This window comes from Felis catus, chromosome C1, assembly GCF_018350175.1.
Source record: "Felis catus isolate Fca126 chromosome C1, F.catus_Fca126_mat1.0, whole genome shotgun sequence".
NCBI classification, from domain to species: Eukaryota; Metazoa; Chordata; class Mammalia; order Carnivora; family Felidae; genus Felis; species Felis catus.
Window position 1 is genome coordinate 96,061,294 of NC_058375.1, and position 20,177 is coordinate 96,081,470.

Consider the following 20,177-nt stretch of genomic DNA (forward strand, 5'->3'; position numbering starts at 1 on the left):
TTACTGTGAGCTAGATACCACGTTATTGCAAGCTTTTACACACTTTATCTTATTTAGTCTTCATGATCCTATGAAGTTGATATTATCATTCCCAGTTATTAGATGAGGAAATTAAAGCTTAGAAAAGTTAATTAACTTGCTCAAAGTCACACAACTAAAGAGATCATTATGAAAACTAATATAATATTGTATGTCAGCTGTTTACTCCAATTAAAAGCTCCTGGGGTTCCTGGGTGGCTAGGTTGGTTAAGTGTCAAACTCTTGATCTGAGCTCAGGTCACGATCTCAGGGTTTGTGAGATTGAGCCTGCCATCCAGCTCCATGCTGAGTGTGGAACCTACTTAGGATTCTCTCTCTCTCTCTCTCTCTCTCTCTCTCTCTCTCTCTCTCTCTGCCCCTCCCCCCCTCAAAAAAAAATCTCCTCTCACAGTTAAAAAATAAAAAAAGTGATGGTTAGCTTGGCTCCAATACTCTGCCCTTAAACACTCCAGAGAAGATAATTGACAACCTATAGGCTGAATTCAAGACACACATTTTTAGTCTGCCCAACATTGCCAAGATTAAAATATTGGGAGATACACTTGTTGCATCCAGATGCTTTTGAAATCATATGAAAAATTGGAAGATCTCTTAATGGTGGTCTACAAACCTATATGGCAGCAACTAGCTTTATCCCCTTTAGAAGGGGCATGCATTGTCCAAATTACCCAGTCCTAAAATAAATAAGGAATTTAATTTTTACACTCTGCCCATTTCATTCATTTTTGTTACTAAACTGAGCCCTGCAAGGATTTAGTTGGCAACCCACCTCTAACCACTGCCCCTTACAGTATACAATACTGTTTCATATGCAAATGAATACCATGAATACTGCCAATCTCTAAAAGTGGAGAGGAAGATGCAGTGTTTTATCAAATGCTGACACATGTTGAGAATCCTGATCTATAAGTATTCACAATTACTGTAACCATATAGAGATTTGATCTTTAGATAAATACCAAAACATGAAGGAAATGGAAACTACTTACAAATATTAGTCCTGATATCAAAGAAGATGTTCCTGTAAGTGCCACATAGAATTTGGGCGTCAGTGAATTTAAAAATACTGTCACTGCCAAAAGGAAAACAAAATACCAAAGTTTAAAACAATGTAAATTCAAAGTATTCAAGTTACAAATAGGCAGGTGTCTTTATGAGTGGAGGAATGTAAATAGTATTAATATCTAGTATCAGATTCATCTGAGAAAGTTGTAGTTTTTAAAAAGCTACTTTAAATTCCCATTCTATCGTAACTTAAAAATCATTCTCTTGGGTGCCTAGGTGGCTCAGTTCATTAAGCATCACTATTGATTTCGGTTCAGATCCCGATCCCACAGTTCAGTTTGTGAGATAAAGCCCAGAGTCTGAAGTACAGAGCCTGCTTGGGATTCTCTCTTTCTCTCTCTCTCTCCCTGCCCTTCCCCTACTTGTGTGTGTGCACACGCGTGCACACGCACACACTCTCTCTTTCAAAATAAATAAACATTAAAAAAATGCCTTAAAACATGTAAGGGTAGCGTAAAAAAAAATTTTTTTTACATATATTTATTTTTGAGAGGCAGAGACAGAAAGAGAGCACGCACAAGTGGGGATGGGGCAGAGAGAGAGGGAGACACAGAACCCGAAGCAGGCTCCAGGCTCTGAGCTGTCAGTACAGAGCTCAACATGGGGCTCGAACCCAAAACCCTGAGATCATGACCTGAGCTGAAGTCGGATGCTTAACCGACTGAGCCACCCAGGCACCTCTGTAAGGGTTAGGGTTAAATAAGCAAATCAAAATGAGATAATTTAGTTTACTTTTGAGAATAAAATTAAGAACTTATAAATCATAACTTCGACAAGAAGTTTTACAAATCTTTAAGGATTAACTAAACACTCTGTTACAAATGAGGTTTAAAACCACTCCCTAATTATTTTGGTGAGATACAAACCAGTGTTTCAAATTAGAGGGAAGGAAACAGCATGTACATGTGTTTGGTATGTCAGCTAGAGAGGCAAAATAAACCCAAAAGAATAATAGCAAACTGAGAGCTCCTTGCACCTGACTCACTGAAAGACTGGACCAGACTCTTCACTTCAAATAACTGTCTCATAAATACTTTGGGTTTCAGAAATAAATAAAAATCTATCATAGTTAACTACTCTCACCTACGTGGTGTATCTCGTTAATATGTAGAAAAATAATTTTTCTACGTTGATGAAGTCAAATTCAATTAGCTCTTTCAAACAGTCTAGGAAGGCCAATTTTTTTGTTTTAGTGTGTTAGTTATATCTGACTGAACTTACATAAAACCTAAGTTCGGAAAAGTCCAAAATATTTCAGAACATTATCTCACAGTATTTCATGTCATCTTGTGAAATAGGAAAGGGGACATTTGCCTTGCTACAGAAAATAAACCACAAGTGCTGCTAGTCACAGTCATCACACAACAGAAATACTTTCATCTTGCTCATAGTTTGAGTGAAAATATTGTAATGACATGGTAAGAGGGCCTGGCTCCCATCCACTTTGTCCTGGCTACAGGTAAAGGACAGTATTTGCAGAATCCACGGGGATCATCACCTCTTCCACGTCTGTATCTTCAGCTCAGACTACATAGCAAGCTCTCTACAAATGTTTAAAGCAAGAACTAAGAACCCACTACTGTTTGTGGCTCCCTTTCCCTTTACTTCCTGGACTATTCTATTACTCAAGCCTAAAGCACAGAACAGACAAAAATACCACGAAAAGTATTTCTTGACAGAACTATCTTAAAACATGGTAATGGTCGGCTAAGATCATGGCATTTTCCCCCTTTTAGGCCTTTGAATACACAGCGCTTATCTTTGTTGTCTAGGTGTGGGAACGCTCAGCTAATCGGCGAGACTCAAAGGAATGATTTTCAAGGGATCCTACCAATGGTGGGGTGTATATAAATTCTGCAGCCAATCTGGAGACGCTCTCATCTGTTTCACTACCTGAAGCTTACAGCTTGTCAGGTGGCTTTTCATCGGTAAACGAAGACAGAAGAGAAAGGGCGGGTCTTAAGAGCTCAAGGGAGGAGCCCGTATCTGCAGCTCAGGTTTGACAATCAGCTGGGGAGTTGCGGCCCAAGAGAAAAAGAACCCACTAGGTCGCGCACCACCGTCTCAATCTCCGAAGCCCTCCAGTGACTGCAGAGAATCTCTGCCCTTTGCCCCTTGTCCCCGGCCCCTCTCCTGTCTCCCCCGCCCATCCCCAGGGAGGTCTGGGCCTCTCACCCGCTGCCAAATTCTCACACAGCCTCAGCGGGACCCTCAGAACGTAAAGCAGTCCCAGCCCCGCCACGAACCACAGCGAGGCCCCAGTCCCAGCCAGCCCAGCCCGCAGCCGCTCCCTCCAGCCCAGGGACAGGCTTTGGCCGGGAGCAGGTGCGGGAGGAGATGCCGCAGCAGTCGCTGCTTCACCTAAGCCGTCACCGTCCGCCATCTTGCTGCACCCGCAGGCTCTGGGAGCTGGGAGGGGAGAAGGGCAGGAAACCGGGAGGCGGGAATCCTGGGATAGTGGCGGACCTGAAGTTGGCCTCTGTGAAGGCTGTCTGAGGGAACGCGGACCAAGAAAATTTGGAAGGTGGAGGAGCATCCCAGGGCTGCCTCTTCCTTCGAAGGGCGGGAAGGGGTGGTTAGCGGCACCTTTTCTGGAGGAACTGGACTGAAATGTGACCTCGGAGTGAAATGTTTTTGCTTCCATACGAGTGAGGGTCACCTTTCACCCTATTCTTGGGTTTGGAAAAGCCACTGACCGTTCCAGGGCCCGAGCAGCACTTAGCCCTTTGGACTCGGCTGCCACGGAGATCACTGGTACTGGGAAAACCTACAGTAGCAATTGCTATTTGGTCGGATGGAGCTTGGGCGTCAGGAATAGTCGAATCACGCTCCCGTCGTCTCATAGATGAATGGGAAAATGAATGTAACTCCGTGAGAAAGTTATTAGACTTAAAATCATTTAAAGCAAAGCCTTAAGGCAGCCGGAGACTTCTGGAGTACCCGCGCTCCGAGCCACCACCCTCGCCCGTAACTGACATGGCGCCCTCTCGGGCGGCGTTTCCGGGCGGGTCCTTCCGACGGCCCCCGCGGTGATTCCATCATTCGGCTTCCTTCCCGGCTTGCCTCGCGCCCGGGCCGGGCTGGGCCAGAGCAGCCCAAGATGGCCGACTTCGAGGATCGGGTGTCGGATGAGGAGAAGGTAAGGGGTCCGCCTCTCTCTCTTGCCTCCTCCCGCGACAGGGAACAGGGGCCCGACCTGGCTGTGGTGGGAACCCCGGCAGTGTCCCCAGGAAAAAGAAGCTTCTTGGCCGGTGCTGGCATACGCTCTGCAGTTGGGACGCTTTGCTCTTGAGGGGCTTTCCTCTGCCTCACGGTGGCCCCAGTTCCCCATTCCTTAACTCTCTTTTTCTCCTGCGGGGCCTGAGGCACAGCCCAGTGACCTTCCTGCAAGAGACGAGATTTTGCCTTATTGAATCATGACTGTGGACTCTTTTCTGTAATTAAGAGAGGGGGCGATGGTGATGTCTGGACGTGTCAGGAAGCAGTTATTTTACCGCCTTTAGCTGTCGGGGCTCTCCCCATCCCCCCATTTTTAGATATGATTGAGGCTAGTTTAGGGCGAGTCACTTCCTGGTCAGAGTGGCCTCTTAACTTCCCTTTTGCTCCTCCTTCCTCAGGAAGTGATTTTGCTGTCACGACTCTTCGACAGGGAGAGGTCCCCATGTGTTGTCCGTCCCTCCACTCTTTTCTCGCTTACGATCGGCTGAACTAATTCTCAGTAATAATTGTGTAAGCCTCAGGACATTTGCTTCAGAATTTGAACACCACTCTTCTCTGTAGACAGTCCCTTGATTGATCGTGTGCATGTATGTAAGCCCGCGATGACTCCATCCCTTGCGCCTTACATCCTATTAACGGTAATTTTTGAAAAATAGTTTTCCGTTTCTTAACAAATCGAGAATAGCCAGAGGATTTTTTTTTTTTTAACTCTGTAAAGGTTTAATATAGCACATAAACTTCATGTTAACACATTCAAGTTTGGACAAAGCATCGTGCCTTCTTCGATGCTCCACTGTGTGGTCTTTGATTATAGTTAAATTTATCAGCGTGTTAAGTGCTTATTTACTTCTTAAAAAGTATTTGAAACATAAGAGCATATTCTGCGTTAGGTAGAATAACTTTTTGTTGACAACTGCACACGTTTCTTAACACTTTTCAGGCTTTTCAGTAAATACTTGATTTTAGGGTCTGTAGAAATTAGAATGATTTCACTAGGTGACTTGTTATAGGACAAGAATTGTCTTTTGTTTCCCACATTGGCTGTTACAAAATGTGCACTCTTGCATGCTCTGTAAATATATCTGGGCTCTTTATTTTTTTAATAAGAGAGATGGGGATGACAGAGGGGTGACTGTTTATAATCCAGGAGTACTCCGTACAGAATAATTTGATATGTCATACCTACGTATAGCATGTCATTTTGAAATACTGGAGAATGTGGTAAACGTTCACAAGCCATTGAACAATACTTTAGCATTAAATTTTCTCGTTCTTGAAAATTCTCGTGTAAAACTTAGAGAAGAAAAGAGCGTCTTACATATGAGTTAACGCTGAAGAGAAGTCCATGATAAAATGTCTTGGCTAAGGTAAATAGTTACGATTCGGATGAAATTATAGTAAAAATCGGGAATAACGAAACATTGTTAGCCCAACTGATGGCCCACTTATTTTAAGGAAAAATATTGTTACAGCAAAATTTCACTAAAAATTTAAATAACAATAAACTTCAAAGTTTATGGTGTCCAAACAATACTACATTTACCAGTATTATGGGTTTTTGTCTTTGAGGCTAAGTTAGAATGCCCTTTTAATTAAACTTGGGAAAATATACATGTATTTTAAAGCGCAAATCGAGATGTCTTTGGATGTTGACAATGTTTAATAACATCAATAGTCTTAATTTTGTAACAGTAAATTTGTGAAGTGTCCTCTTATCTCCCAGCATACTTCTTTTGTTGCTTAATATTAATTAATAATGAAACAGCAAGCAAATCAAAATTAGTACTGTAAATCTGCCCCAAAATGCTGATGAATTTCATATTTCATCAACAGTTTTTAGATTAGCCACATTTCTTTATTATTGTGAACAACTAAGAATAGCTGATACTAAGAAGTCTCATATAATCCATATGATTTGAGATTACTGAAATTTTGTTAGGTTATTATTCCCAGACAGAACTTGATCTGTATTTCTCTGTTGTGAATCTCTAAGTAAAAAGAAAGGGCCTTACTATCTAAGATTACCTCAGTTTTCCTTTAGCTTCGTACCTACACCGAGCCCTTTTCCTCCAGGCTTCTAATTCCTTTTAACTGAATTCAGGAATTGAAGTATTTTTCCAACAAGACTTGTTGCTATGAATATCTTAGCATTCATAAACAGTAAGTAACCCTTAAGTGAGATCTTGTCCTATAAAATTTTCACAACCAAGGCACTATTACAAATTTTTAAAATCAAGATATTTTCAGCCATAATTTGTATAGATTCTTCCTTGAAGGAACTCTAAAGTTTCCATTTTTTCCTCTTTTTAACTAAGATCTCAGCTGCGTTTTATTTGAGTTTTTTTTTCAGGCGTATATGTCATCACATGGAATATATTTTAATATCACTTTTTATCTTTGTTGCATTTCCTGAAAGCAGTGAACCCAGAGATGAATTTGGTGTTGATAGTCTCTGATTTCCTTGCAAGTATTTCTATAAAAGCTAGTAAGATCAGCCATTCTCATAAGTAACTGCTTAGGTTTTTATCACTTTACAAAGAGGAAGTTGGGTTTTTTAACTTCTACATTGTTACCTGAAATGGTCATGATGAGCTGCCTAAATAAAACAGGAAACTGAAAGTGTAATAACTTGCAGAAATAAATGCTTTTAGTTTTGTCCTCGAGTTCAGTTTCTGAGAATGAGCTACACTCTTCTAGTCACTGACTTTTCAGTTCCAAATGCTTAACAGGACCAAAGTGACAAGATACCATAATTAGGAAATTTGAAATGTGAGAAGAATTACTTGTTTGGGCTCATTGCACTGACTGTTTCCTTTATTTCATGATTCAGCATTTAAAAAAAATAATTGCAGAGAGAATTTTAAGGCTGATAAAAGTGCAATTAGCATATTTTCCCCTTCAGCTTAACTATTAGAATATTTGTGAACAACCTCAAAAATGCCATAAGAGAGAAACGAATGCTTAAAGCTTAGACAACTATGTCATCTTTAAGGCACTTTTTGGAACAGGTTTATCAAAATTGTTGAGGAAAGATGTGAAAAATGGTAATTTGAGGGCTCAGAACTTATGAAAAATACACCTTTTAAAAAAAATAATTAATTAATTAATTTTGAGGAGGTGGGGTGGAGAGAGAGGAGCCCAATGCAGGGCTGGAACTCATGAACCGTGAGATCCTGACCTGAGCCGAAATCAGGAGTCCAGCGCTCAACCAACTGAGCTACCTAGCTGCTGCATGAAAAATATACTTCTAAACTGTATTTTTTTGATTATGTATTACATCCTTAATTTACTAGATGAGTTATTACCCTTACAGGATAAACTCTAGAGCTTATTTGCTATAGGTATTTTCTAAAAGTCATTAATTAGTATTAATACTGTTGTTCTTTTATGTTCTCTTTTTTTCAGTTAGCTTTGCTGAGTAGTATTTATAGAATCTGTCACAAAATCCTTGGACAGGAGCATAAAGCCTAATAAACAGGTGCAAACTCAGATGCCCAATCTTTGGTGTAGGTTTATAATTTCTTCCAGAGTATCTAGCTCTTTTATTAGGACCAGCCTTAATACTAAGCAAAGTAGCGTAATTTGTCAAAAAATCAGGCCCCAGGTTTGTCTGATTCAGAAGCCGTGCTTTTTTCACTTTACTGTTTTTCCCATTTAACCATGAGTGAAAAAAACAAAATAGAGGTATCCATTTAATGAATTATAACTGAAATATTGTGATGTAATGGGAAAGAATGATTCTGAATGTTAGGAGATTTGGCCTCTCTTTGTTGAGCTTATAGCCACCAGTGTGATTCTAGAAACATCACTTATCTCTGTGGGCCTCAGTTTTCTTGTAAAATAGGTAAGGAGAACTGGATCAAGGCAACCCAACAAAGTTTAATGAACTTCTACAAACTGTAATAAAAAAAAAATCTTTGTTTTAAAAATTGAGACATTAAAATGTTTCAGGAGTTTCTGTCATTGTCTGCTTTTGCACATTTGCCCTGATAACAGAACTGTGAATTCTTCTGTAACTGAAAGCATATCTTTTTATGCTAGTACCTAGCATAGGACCAGGTACATAGTGTAGGGACAACCTTTTGATACAAAGGAGACCAACCAATCACACCTTTCTTCATTCTCATATTTCCCCAGCTCATGCTCCCTCATCCCACCTCCCAATTATTTCTGGTAATCTCTAGGTATTTCTTGAGTTCAGGAACGTGTCCACACTCTGGGTTTTTCTTTGGGCATTCATTGTGTCTAAGTATCTGCTGCCATTACTGATGATCTGCCATGCCACTGCTGGGAACATTAGATCCCTCTGGAGCCGTTTTAGTAGTAAATCCCATAAAGCTACAAAGCATTATGCATACCAAAAGGACTATGAACATATACATCTAGCCTTGCAGAACCCCTAATAGAAGTATTTCCTTCATCTGCTTTAAGTTCTCTCCTTTAGAGCTCAGAAAAACACACGCTATAAGGTTAGGTATCATTTGTGCTTTTCTCCTCAGGTGCATGAGTTTCTCTCATTTTCTTGCATGTCAAAAAAAGAAAAAAACTTATGTGGATCGGCTCCTGAAAATAAAAACCCTGGGTAGGAAAAATCAGTCAGGATACTGAAGACAATTTAACTACTTGGGGATTTCTGAACTAGGTGATGATTTTAATATGCACTTAACTGTTATTTTCCCTTTTCCCTTTATCAGAACCTCCTGCAGATCCTTTGCATTTCAGTTCATTTCATCATTGTTCCCTTGTAGTCACACAGGCTCAGAACATTAGCATCATTTTTTTTCCTTCTTAGCCTCTTCTCTCGTGTTCAATTAGTATTCCAGTTCTGTAAATTCTTCCTGTCATTAGATTCTGTTCCTCCATTTCCACTAGTATTTTTGAGAAAAATTATTTTTTGGTGTATAGGAACTATAATCGGATTACATGCTTAAAATTAAAATGTAGGACAAAGCATGAGTAAAACGTCCCACCACCCCTGTTTTCCAGCCACCTAGTTCCTGAGAGGCAGCCAGTATTCTTTTGTATATTTTCTATTCTATGCGTATACAAATATACTTCTTACTTAACATTACATCCATTCAGTCCACATTCCTTCTGTTAATCTTCATTTAGGACCTTTTCTGATGCTTGAATTATTTCTAACAACATTCTTAATTGTTCTCTTTGCCTCTTTTTTCTCTCTACATTTTTCATTGATTTACCACAGTTCTTCACACTATTAAGTTTTGAAGTATGTGTAAAATTTGCTATTGCTATAACTGCACTTACATATTGTTAAGCAGTGTCTATGAGATGGAATATTCATTTGAATGGATCGTCTGATGTAGTGTAGGTCAGTTATAACATAAGCAAGAAGACTGCATAATGCCAGACTTCAAAGAAAGGTGGTAGGTTCATTGGAACATATGAGAACTTTGTCTTGTGAATTCTTTGTTTTGCATCTAAGTAACATTTAAGTGCTTATTATGTGTTAAGTATTTCACGTATTAACGTGTATTTGTCTCAAAACATTCCAACAGGATAGGTATTTGTATTATCCACATTTTACAGTTGACTAAACTGAGGCACATTTGACATTAAAAAAAACTATGAACCAGTGTTCACAATTAGTCGAGCAGATTGGGTGTTGATAATCTGCTTCCAGACCTGTGGTCTTACCCACTTTAATCCCTTTGAATAGACAGTAGGTGGTAAATTAAGGTAGCAAACAATTCTACTGAAATGACACAGCCTCAAACAGCAATCAAGTTTAATGGTATAGTGACATGGATAGTTCTACAGATACTAAAATACTGATGTTCTTTGGTTGTGACTACATTGTAATTACTGCTAAATTAGCTGGGTGCTCTTTTGAGTTTCTTCAAGTGTGCTACCAGTAATATTTGAAATGTCTTATAAACTCAGAGTGTTAAGACACTTGATTTTAGAAGTTTAATGATCATAATAGTCCTCATGACAAGGTGAAGAGCATCATCCTCTTAAGAATGTTATCATATAGCAGTACCTTGGAACATTATTGCCTACAGTAGAGTTGCTGGTGTGCTGCTTTCTTTTTCTTCCTTTTTTTTTTTTTAAATGTTTATTTTTGAGAGGGAGAGAGAGAGAGAGACAGCGTGTGAGTGGGGGAAGGGCAGAGAGAGAGACACACACACACAGAATCCGAAGCAGACTCCAGGCTTTGAGCTGTCAGCACAGAGCCCAACACAGGGCTCAAACCCATGAACCATGAGATCATGGCCAGAGCTGAAGTCAGATGCTTAACCAACTGAGCCACCAAGGTGCCCCTGGTGTGCTGCTTTCAAAAGCAGATTTCTAGGTTCTATCCTAGACCAACTGAATCAGAATCTGGGAGGATCACTGCTCAGAATCTTTTCCCCTAAATGTTTATTTTTGAGAGAGAAGCACAGAGCACGAGTGGGGGAGGGGCAGAGAGCAAGGGAGACACAGAATCAGAAGCAGGCTCCAGGCTCCAGGCTGTCAGCACAGAGCCCAACATGGGGCTCGAACTCAGGAATGGTGAGATCAGACCTGAGCTGAAGTCAGACGCTTAACTGACTGAGCCACCCAGGCGCCCCAGGAATCTATTTTTAAATAAGTTTCCCAGTAATTCCACTGCAACTCCGGAACCACTATCCAAATCTTAGTCTTCTGCCTTTTAGCTCAGAAACTTGATTCATCAGGATATTAAAACTAAATCAGGAACAAACTTATATTATATGATTATATTCATCAGCCTATGATGAAACTAATGTATAAAAGTAGCAGAACAACTAATTTAACAAATATAGAAAGGGGACGCCTGGGTGGCTCAGTTAGTTAAGTGTCTGACTTCTGCTCAGGTCATGATCTCACTGCTCATGAGTTTGAGCCCCACTTCGGGCTCTGTGCTGACAGCTCAGAGCCTGGAGCCTGCTTCGAATTCTGTGTCTACCTCTCTGCCCCTTGCCCACTCATGCTCTGTCTTTCTCAAAAAATAAATAAACATTAAAAAAATAAATATAGAAAGGACTAGAAACTTTCTTTCAGGTAGGTCAGGGACATGGGAGATCAAATTATAGTTCTTTCACACTTGAAGTGTGGAGTTGGAACGAGGGAAGTTAACGACACAGGTTAACATTTTAACTATATAGGTGAACATTTTAATGGCATTTTCCTCCTTAATAGGGATATATACCCAACACAAGACCATGTAGGGTCTTTGGGCAGAGCACCCTCTAACTTTTAACAGCAGCAGACATTGTTTTTACATAGCTGGAAGGAAACCCTTAAGTATCAAAAATTTGCGTATTACATACAACTTCTCCTGCAGTCTTTCCCCTCTTAATGACATACTTATTCTTTAGTTGTTCAGGCCAAAAAGTTTAGTGTCATCTTTGATTCCTGTTTCTTTCACAATACATAGAGTCTAGTAGCAAATCTTGTAGGCTCTGCCTTTGAACTATACCCAGAAAAAGACGGTTTCTCACCACCCCCTTATTCCAACCACTCTGGAAGAAGCCACTGTGATTTCTCCTAGGTTATTGCAGTAGTCTTCTCTTTGGTGTCCCTGCTGGTACTCTTGCCTCCTCCTCCCTGCCCAGCAGGCTCTCTGCAGTGCAGCACCCAGAATACACTGGTTGGAGAATGTAAGTTGGAACATGTCACTTCTTTGCTCAGAATCCTCCATTGGCTTCCCATCTTCTTCAGAATAAAAGTTCTTACTCTGACGACAAGTCCCTCTGTCTTTACCGCTTTCCTCTCTCACCTCATCTCCTTCCTATTCTCCCCTGCTCCTCTCTGTTCTAGCCACACATTCTCACCTAAATGGTCTTTGTGTTTGTTGTCTGGAGTTCTCTTCCTTTTTCCCTTAATTCCTCCAGCTATTTCATCAAAAGTCATTTTCTCAGTGAAGTCTTCTCTGGTTACCCTATAGATTGTCAAATCCTAACATTTCATTATCCCCTTAAGTTCCTTTATTTTTTTATTTTTTAGCATTTGTCACTGGCTATTTAATGTAGTTTATTTAATGTTATCTCTATCTGTTATTTAATGTTGTCTCTCTACCCATTAGAATGTAAGCTCCACAAGAACCATACACTGGTGCATCACCATTGCCTAAAACAGTGCCTGACATGTAGTACACTATCAGATATTTGTTGAATGAGTGAATAAATCTCACTTTAATAGCATCTGACTTGATTTCATAGCTAACTCTTAGAGGACAGACTGATTTCCAGGTTTTGTGAGGCCGTATTAAGGATTCCAGTACTTCCGTATTACTAACAGTCTAATTTTATTAATGGAGCTTCCCACTCAGAAAGCTTCAGCACTTCTTCATTACCTACAGATACAACCAGACTTGATATTAGCATAACTACTGCCATCTGACTCCTCTTATTCTACCCTTCTCTTTTATTATCTCCAAATAAATCCTCTGTTTCTACCAAACTGGTCTGCCTGCCAAAGACTGTTTCTCCCCCCCACCTCTTTTCATTTTACTATTCCCTCATTTGTAACACCCACCTCCCCACCCCCCCCCCCACCGCCTCCTAATCTAAAGCACTCTGTAGAGCTCAGTTTAGATCTCACCTGCCCCTTCCTTAAAGTGTCTTTCCCCAACCCAGCCCACATCTATCCCATCCTTCCTCTTAAGTAAGTTGTTTTGTTTTGAGTGAATGGACAAATTGGTAAACACAAAGATCTGAACTTTAAAGAAAACATGTTATTCAAAATTCAGTAACATGTAGGCATTTGCTTAGGGAAAGAAAGTTAAGTATCTGCTATGTATTAAGTCCGTCTCATGTTACCTCACTGGATCCTTAAAACAGTCTGATATGAGCAGGTATTATATCCACAAATGAAGAAACTAAGACCCAAGCAATGAAATATTAAAGCTGGCTTGTAAAACCAGGTCTGACTTCAAAAGTTTTTGAAGATAAAATTGGTAAAAAGACATACCTTTGAATTAGAATGCCATAACATGCCAGATATGCAGTGGATCTTGAAGGCTGAAGCTTCCTGTTTCCCAGTACTTTTGTTTCCATGTGGCATAGGTTCTCACCACCAAACTCTACCCTTTTGGACTTCAGTCATTGCTCTCAAGTATCTGAATCTCAAAGTGTATGGTGTGAATTTTTCCCGAGTTTCTTAAATTGGTCTTTTTGTTTCCAAAATGATGCCCATTGTATATCTGGCACTTGGAACCCTTTACCTGTCTGCCCAGTAACCTAGAATAAGGGATGAGAATATGTGTGTTTTAACACATTTAAGCTTCTAAACAACAAGTTGCTTATGTGATCTTTTTCACACATTTTTATCTTTTTTTCTGACTCATTAGAACATTATATCTCAGACTTTTCTACTTCCTCAGTTCTTGATCTAGACATTTTGATCCTATAATTAAAATGAATAGGGCCTTTTGGGGCACCCGGGTTACTCAGTCGGTTGAGCATCTGACTTGATTTCAAGCTCAGGTCATGATCCCAGGGTCATGGAATCGAGCCCTCATCGGCCTCGCACTGAATGTGGAGACTGCTTGAGGTTCTCTCTCTCTCTCTCTCTCTCTCTCTCTCTCTCTCTCTCTCTCTCCTCCCTCCCTCCCTCCCTCCCTCTCCCTCTCCCTCTCCCTCTCCCTCCCTCCCTCCCTCCCTCCCTCCCTCTGCTCCTCTCCCCAGCTTGCACTCCCTCTCTCTCTTTCAAATAAAAAAAATGAAAACAAAAAACAAGTATTGTCTTTTACCTCCTTCCATATGAATATCAGTGCAATTTTGGATTTAAGGTAATTCAACTTTTTAAATCTTCACTGAGAATGAGTCAGTACTTAAAATTTTTTCCTGTTCAGTAGTTAATGTCTTAAGGCTTACCACTGACTTTGAACTTCTAAATGAACACTAAGGTGTATACTTGGAAATCTTTTTACCAGCATTCTGATGTTTTATATTAGAAGAGTCCAGAATAAGAACTAATGGATGATTTCCTTGTAACTTGGTGCATAGAGGGAATGGTTGGGAAAGATTAACTATAAAATAGATAAGAGCTGTTTTTTGGTTCTTGTCTGTTGTAAATTTTATGCTTAAGTTTGTCATTTTTATTACCATTATACTAGGTGACATAAAATATAATGATGACCCTGTTAAAGAAAAAATTCTTCTGGTACTTGTTAAAATGACTTGGGGTGTCTGAGTGGCTCAGTTGGTTGAGCGTCCAACTTTGGCTCAAGTCATGATCTCGCAGTTTGTGAGTTTGAGCCCCACATCGGGCTCTATGCTGACAGCTCAGAGCCTGGAACCTGCTTCGGATTCTGTGTTTCCCTCTCTCTCTGCTCCTCCCCTGCTCAAACTCTGTCTCCCTCTCTCTCAAAAATAAATAAACATTAAAAAAAATAATAAGACGATTTTATTCAATAGTTTTGTGTTAGGGGAGAGAGCTAGAGCTCAGCTCCAGATGAAGCAAAGACAACTGGGGATCTATAGCCAGCAAGCAGAATGAGGGGGTCAGTGGATGGAAAATTACTAAGAGGACACATAAGGGTAAAGGGATTCTTACTTAACTGATTTAACAGGATCCTTACTAAAGACAGATTGAGGACTTCTGCATCAAAGGTGGGGGATAAGGAACTTGATCAGATACCTAAAGTGGGGGTATTCTCACTAAAATGACAACAGGTTCTTGCTAGGATTGGGTTAGACAGGACATAGGATGGAGCCAAGATCAAGGCCTAGCTGAGAAGAGAGGGCTCAGAGGAGCCTGACTAAATTTGGTTAAGGAGAGACTTTGACATTAAATGTATGTTATGTAATTACTTTAATAAGTTTTCGAGCAATTATTCCATAGAGTTGATAAAATTTTTAAAACGTAATCGCTGGAAGCTCCTTTCTATTTGCATGGGATGCTGCCCAATTCATGAATCATTTAATAAAGCTAATTAGATCTTCCATGAGAATGAATGTGAGTGAATGAAATTGCTGTACTTAAAAAAGCAAACTTGCCTGCTTTTCCCACCTATTGTCTATATCTGACAAAATTTGTAATTGGTTACTAATAGAGAAAACAGTTTCTAAGAGCTACTTTAAAATAACTTTTAAAAGAGTAAACAAAGCAAAATATTCAGAAGTGCCATCTTTTGTTTTATATAATATTGATCCTAATTTAAAACATATCTTTATGCTTTTAAGCCTTAGCTATTACTGAAAATGATAGAATATAAACTGTATAGAGCTAAGTTTTTAAGTACATTCTGAGTCTTTGTACAAACTCTGACTGAGTTTGTACAGTCTCTAGGTCAAAAACTGGGAAACTGGGAAAACAATAGTTTATTTGGAATTTTAAAAAGCTACTGCGGTGCCTGGATGGATCAGTTGGTTAAGCGCCTCAGGTCATGATCTCACTGCTGTCAGCACTGCAGAGAGCCCTCTTCAGATCCTCTGTCTCCCTTTCTCTCTGCTCCTCCTCCACTCGTTCTCTCTCTCTCCCTTAAAAGTAAATAAACATTTAAAAAGTAAATAAATAAAAAAGCAGCTAACAATAAGTTTTAGTTAATGAAACCAATATTCCATTTGGTCCTAGACATCACTAAGAATATATTTTTCTTTTAGAATTGCAGCCCCAAATTAAATTCTCACTAGCCTCTGAGAACCCTCAGCCAGGAGGGATTTTGTTTATTTGATAAGGGCACTGCAACTGAAATTCCAGGGCTTTGATACTATTATATATGCATGTCAACAGCTTGGAACTTGTACCTATTAAATTATTGCCCCAGATAGTTTATTGTTGATACACTGAAAGCTTTAGAACCAGATGAAAAAATGAACCACACTGAGGCAAGATGTATTTTTTAAAAAAATTCTTCCTTTTTAAAATAACATACTAGGGGGAGGGAAGAAAGAGTAGGCAGAGAACAGTAAATTGTTAGGGCGGTGAAAATACTCTCTATGATACTATTAATGGTGGATACATATTGTACATATGTCCAAATCCATCAAATGTACAACACAAAGAGTGAACCGTAATGTAAACCATGAGCTTTGGATGATAATGATGTGTCAGTGTAAGTTCATGAAATGAACAAGGAACCACTCTGGTGGGGGTGTTAGTGGAGGAAGTATGCATGTTGGAGGGCACGGACCCTATAGGAAATTTCTGTACCTTCTCAGTTTTGCTGTGAACTTAAAACTGCTCTTAACAAAAAAAGTAAAGTCTTAAAAAAATAACAATATCTAAGTGTCTTCAAACAGCAAAAAACCTGTTAGGAAACAGTATTGAATTCCATGCAAATAGAACTTACTGTCTTAACAGGGTAAGAATAAGGTAAATCTCTTTAGGAAGAAAAATGTGGCTATTTATCCTTGAATACTTCTGTAATGATGCAGGATAAAAGTAAGGAAAATAAACATATACAAAAGTACAATTGGTTACTATGCTTTTTTTAAGTATAGCCTAGTTGAAAACATAGGTAAACTTTGGAAGATATGTTTAAAAAGGGAAGTGAAGCAGTGATATTTTGGAGAACTTTTGGTCAGCACAAAAGTTGCCACTATTTATAGTCCACAATAAAGACTGTAATGATGGGGAATATAAGGTTACTAAGACCCAAAGAATTTCTAGAAAAGGGAAATTATTTTCTTAATAATATGAGGGGGTTGTTTAGTTTAATAATTTAAAGCAGCAGTTGTCTTGCTAGGACCAGCTAACAGTAGCTGACAGTTATTGCACCTATTTTATTTTATTTATGTATTTATTTTTAAGATTTTATTTTCAAGTAATATTTACACCCAGCATGAGGCTCAAACCCACAACCCTGAGATCAAGAGTCACATGCTCTACCAATGGAGTCAGCCAGGCACCCCTGTATTTTAAATATACTGCTAAATGTAATCTTCACAGCAATTTAATCTTCACAACAATTCTAAGAAGTAGATACTGCCCCACTTTAGGCTGAGGATATGATTTAAAGACCTTAAGTGATTAAAATTCAAATCCAGATCTGTCCCAACTCCAGAGCCTATATCTTTCCATTTTGCCATAGTATCTCATAATCTGAAAAGCTAAGAACACTTCCATAGTGTCTTTTTTTTGTAGAAGGGGTTTTGTAAACCTTTAACTAGTTGCCAGCTATGTGCCATTTACTTTGCTAGACCCTGTATAATAAGGAAAAGGAAAGCAAGGCAGTTTGCCCAAAGAAAACTAGTTTTTAGGGACAAAATGGTATCTATAGAACAAATTATCAATAGCAGTTATATTTTAGGTGCTATAATAAATGGTCAAACAAAGTATGGTAAAGTAAGGTTTAATGTGGTAAGGGATTCTTGCAATTACAAGTACTGGGAATACTTTTTGGAAAGAAACAGAAGAACCCAACCTTAAAAGACAGGCAGAGTTTAGACAGGTAAAGATAAGGAGAGAGGCAAAACTTTCAAGGACAATGTAAGTCCAGCCCAGAAGCAAAGTCTTTAATACAGGCAGTAGTCTAATGAGGGAGGTAAAGATTTCGGTAGACACCAGGGAGACAAGCTGGCGGAGATTTGGCTCCTGAAGTATACAAAGTTTGGGCAGTATAAACTGACCTGGGCCTTGCTGATAAGTAGAATGTGGCTATTATCTAGCCCAGAATTTCTTCCCTGCTTGTTTAGAGTTATCCACTGACATTCAAACAGAGCTGCAGTTGTTAAATACTCAACTTGAATCCTGTTGTATGTGATTGTCAAGAAAATCATTTAAAAAGGTAGTTATGAAGAGATGTAATGTTGAAATATGTGGCATCTGTTATTAAAAGATTATTTAATAGGGGCGCCTGGGTGGTGCAGTTGGTTAAGCGTCCGACTTCAGCCAGGTCACGATCTCGCGGTCCGTGAGTTTGAGCCCCGCGTCAGGCTCTGGGCTGATGCCTTGGAGCCTGTTCCTGATTCTGTGTCTCCCTCTCTCTCTGCCCCTTCCCCGTTCATGCTCTGGCTCTCTCTGTCCCAAAAATAAATAAACGTTGAAAAAAAAAATTTAAAAAAAAAAAAAAAAAAAAAAAGATTATTTAATAAATAAAAACCTAAGTTTTATAAATTTTCCAAGTGTCTTTTAATACATTTTCTAAAGGTTCTTACTAAAGTACAGTATATCAAAATTAACAGAATTAAGCAGCTTCTGGGGAACAATAAGGTATATTACTTTCTCAGTTTGATGTTTAAACTTTCAGTACAGGTATTACTAATAATGAAATTTTGAGTCCTTCAAGGATTAGGTATTTTTTTTTATTTCCCTCTTGAAGAGGTGAGAAGATACAGAGAAGGGGAAGAAATTGAAATTAGGAAAATTATCTTTAACTGATGCTTATAAGGTCCTAAATTCCACCTTTTTAGGTCAGAAACATAATACAGTTGGTTCCATGAAATTAACATTATTGGAATATTTAAATCTATGAAGGATTGGAATTGTGTATAAGGCCTGAGTTATTCTCCCTTTAAAATATACATGGAGTTATACCCTTCAGATACGATCTGATGAATGTTATGTGCAGTGAAACTATTACTTTATGGAATAGGGATGCTTTTTAAAAGCCTTTTTTGTTGTTGTTTTTAAAGCAGCAATTAGGTTTTTGTTCCACCAAAACCTCCATATCAGTGATTCTCAGTTACACTGGAGATGGCATGCCTCTTCTCTATGGGACATACTTGCTTTCAACTTTGTTTCCCCACCCCATTCTAAAGAATGACTAAATCACTGTTTTTAAAAATGTCATCCCTCATTTGTATTGCAGCAAAAATATTTTTGCTGTCGCTACTTAGCCATTTCTCTCTCCCCTTTTACTTCTGCCACCAATTCTTACCTCTACCAAATTTCATGTTGTTTTGACCCAGTTTTGAAGCTAGATGAGAAAATACTGACTTTTAACATTACTATTTATCATTGTATTATTCCTTCCAACTTTGTTTCAACTGTAGCTTTCATAAGCAAGGTTTTGACTCAATTCCTGGATAAAAGAAAAAAAAATTCTAAAAGGACTAAGCTAAATCTATGTGACACCACACTAAAGATAATCCTCCTGAATTTAAATACCTGTTACTAATGCACAGAATAGTTGATTGAATAGTTCTAAGGCCCACCTCTGTATAAGTGTGTGACCTTTGACAAAGCACTTTCTCTGAATCTATTCCTTTTTTAGTGGGGATACCTATTAAGCTGTTTCAAGATCAGAAGAGAAACAGGTTATGAAAAAGTTTTGTAGACAATAAAATAGTCGTCATTCATTTACATTGCTAGCATGTGCCAGGTCTCAGTTCTGGGTGTACAGCAGTGAACAGACGTCCTATGCTAGGGTTTGGCCAATCTGGTCTACCGCATGTTTGTATATAGCCTACAAGCTAATGTTTTTTGAATGGTTGGGGGAAAAAATCAGAAGACGACTATTTCGTGACATGTGAAAATTACATGAAATACAAATTAGAGAATCCAAAATAATGTTTTAATTAACTTAGTAGGGCTAATACTTTTACAACATATAGCAAATCACATTGTACACTTTAATATCTTACAAGTTTATTTACCAATAATACCTTAATGGTAAAAAAAAAAAAAAAATAAGGGGTGCCTGGTGCCTCAGTCAGTTGAGCATCCGACTCTTGATTTCAGCTCGGGTCATGATCTCAGGTTCATGAGATCAAGCCCCACGTTGGGCTCTGCACTGATAGCACGGAGTCTGCTTGAGATTCTTTCTCTCCTTTCTCTGCCTCCCCCCCCCCCCCACTCTCTCTCTGTCTCTCTCTCTGTCTCTCTCTTTCTCTCAAATAAGCATTCAAAATAAATAAACAATTAAAATCTTATTAGAACACAATTGTGCTAATTTGTTTTCATTTGGGACCGAGACCATGTGGCCCATATAGCCCTAAAAT

At 38.9% G+C, this 20,177-nt stretch overlaps 2 protein-coding genes across 11 annotated transcripts in view; one reads left to right on the top strand and one right to left on the bottom strand.

Annotated features, from left to right (window-relative positions):
- ST7L (suppression of tumorigenicity 7 like) overlaps positions 1 to 4,015 on the bottom strand; it is a 137,620-nt gene extending 133,605 nt beyond the window's left edge. For 3 of the 9 annotated variants that reach the window (XM_045033293.1, XM_023258984.2, XM_045033292.1), the window contains exons 1-2: positions 3,466 to 3,511; positions 1,029 to 1,111 (exon numbers count right to left, since the gene is read on the bottom strand). In XM_045033293.1, the coding sequence (XP_044889228.1) occupies positions 1,029 to 1,111; positions 3,466 to 3,487 (105 nt within the window). In that variant the 5' untranslated portion in view covers positions 3,488 to 3,511. Of the gene's footprint in view, positions 1 to 1,028; positions 1,112 to 2,935; positions 3,220 to 3,279; positions 3,526 to 3,570; positions 3,781 to 3,800 lie in introns of those variants that run through there. The other 6 variants (XM_045033297.1, XM_045033296.1, XM_045033295.1 and 3 more) reach the window with 6 other exon arrangements.
- A 155-nt stretch (positions 4,016 to 4,170) lies between these two features.
- The window catches only part of CAPZA1 (capping actin protein of muscle Z-line subunit alpha 1), a 49,999-nt gene continuing 33,992 nt past the window's right edge, over positions 4,171 to 20,177 (top strand). Inside the window, exon 1 of one of the 2 annotated variants that reach the window (XM_003990472.6) lies at positions 4,171 to 4,243. In XM_003990472.6, coding sequence (XP_003990521.1) covers positions 4,205 to 4,243 — 39 coding nt within the window. In that variant the 5' untranslated portion in view covers positions 4,171 to 4,204. Of the gene's footprint in view, positions 4,244 to 4,740; positions 4,962 to 20,177 lie in introns of those variants that run through there. The other variant, XM_019837627.3, reaches the window with a different exon arrangement.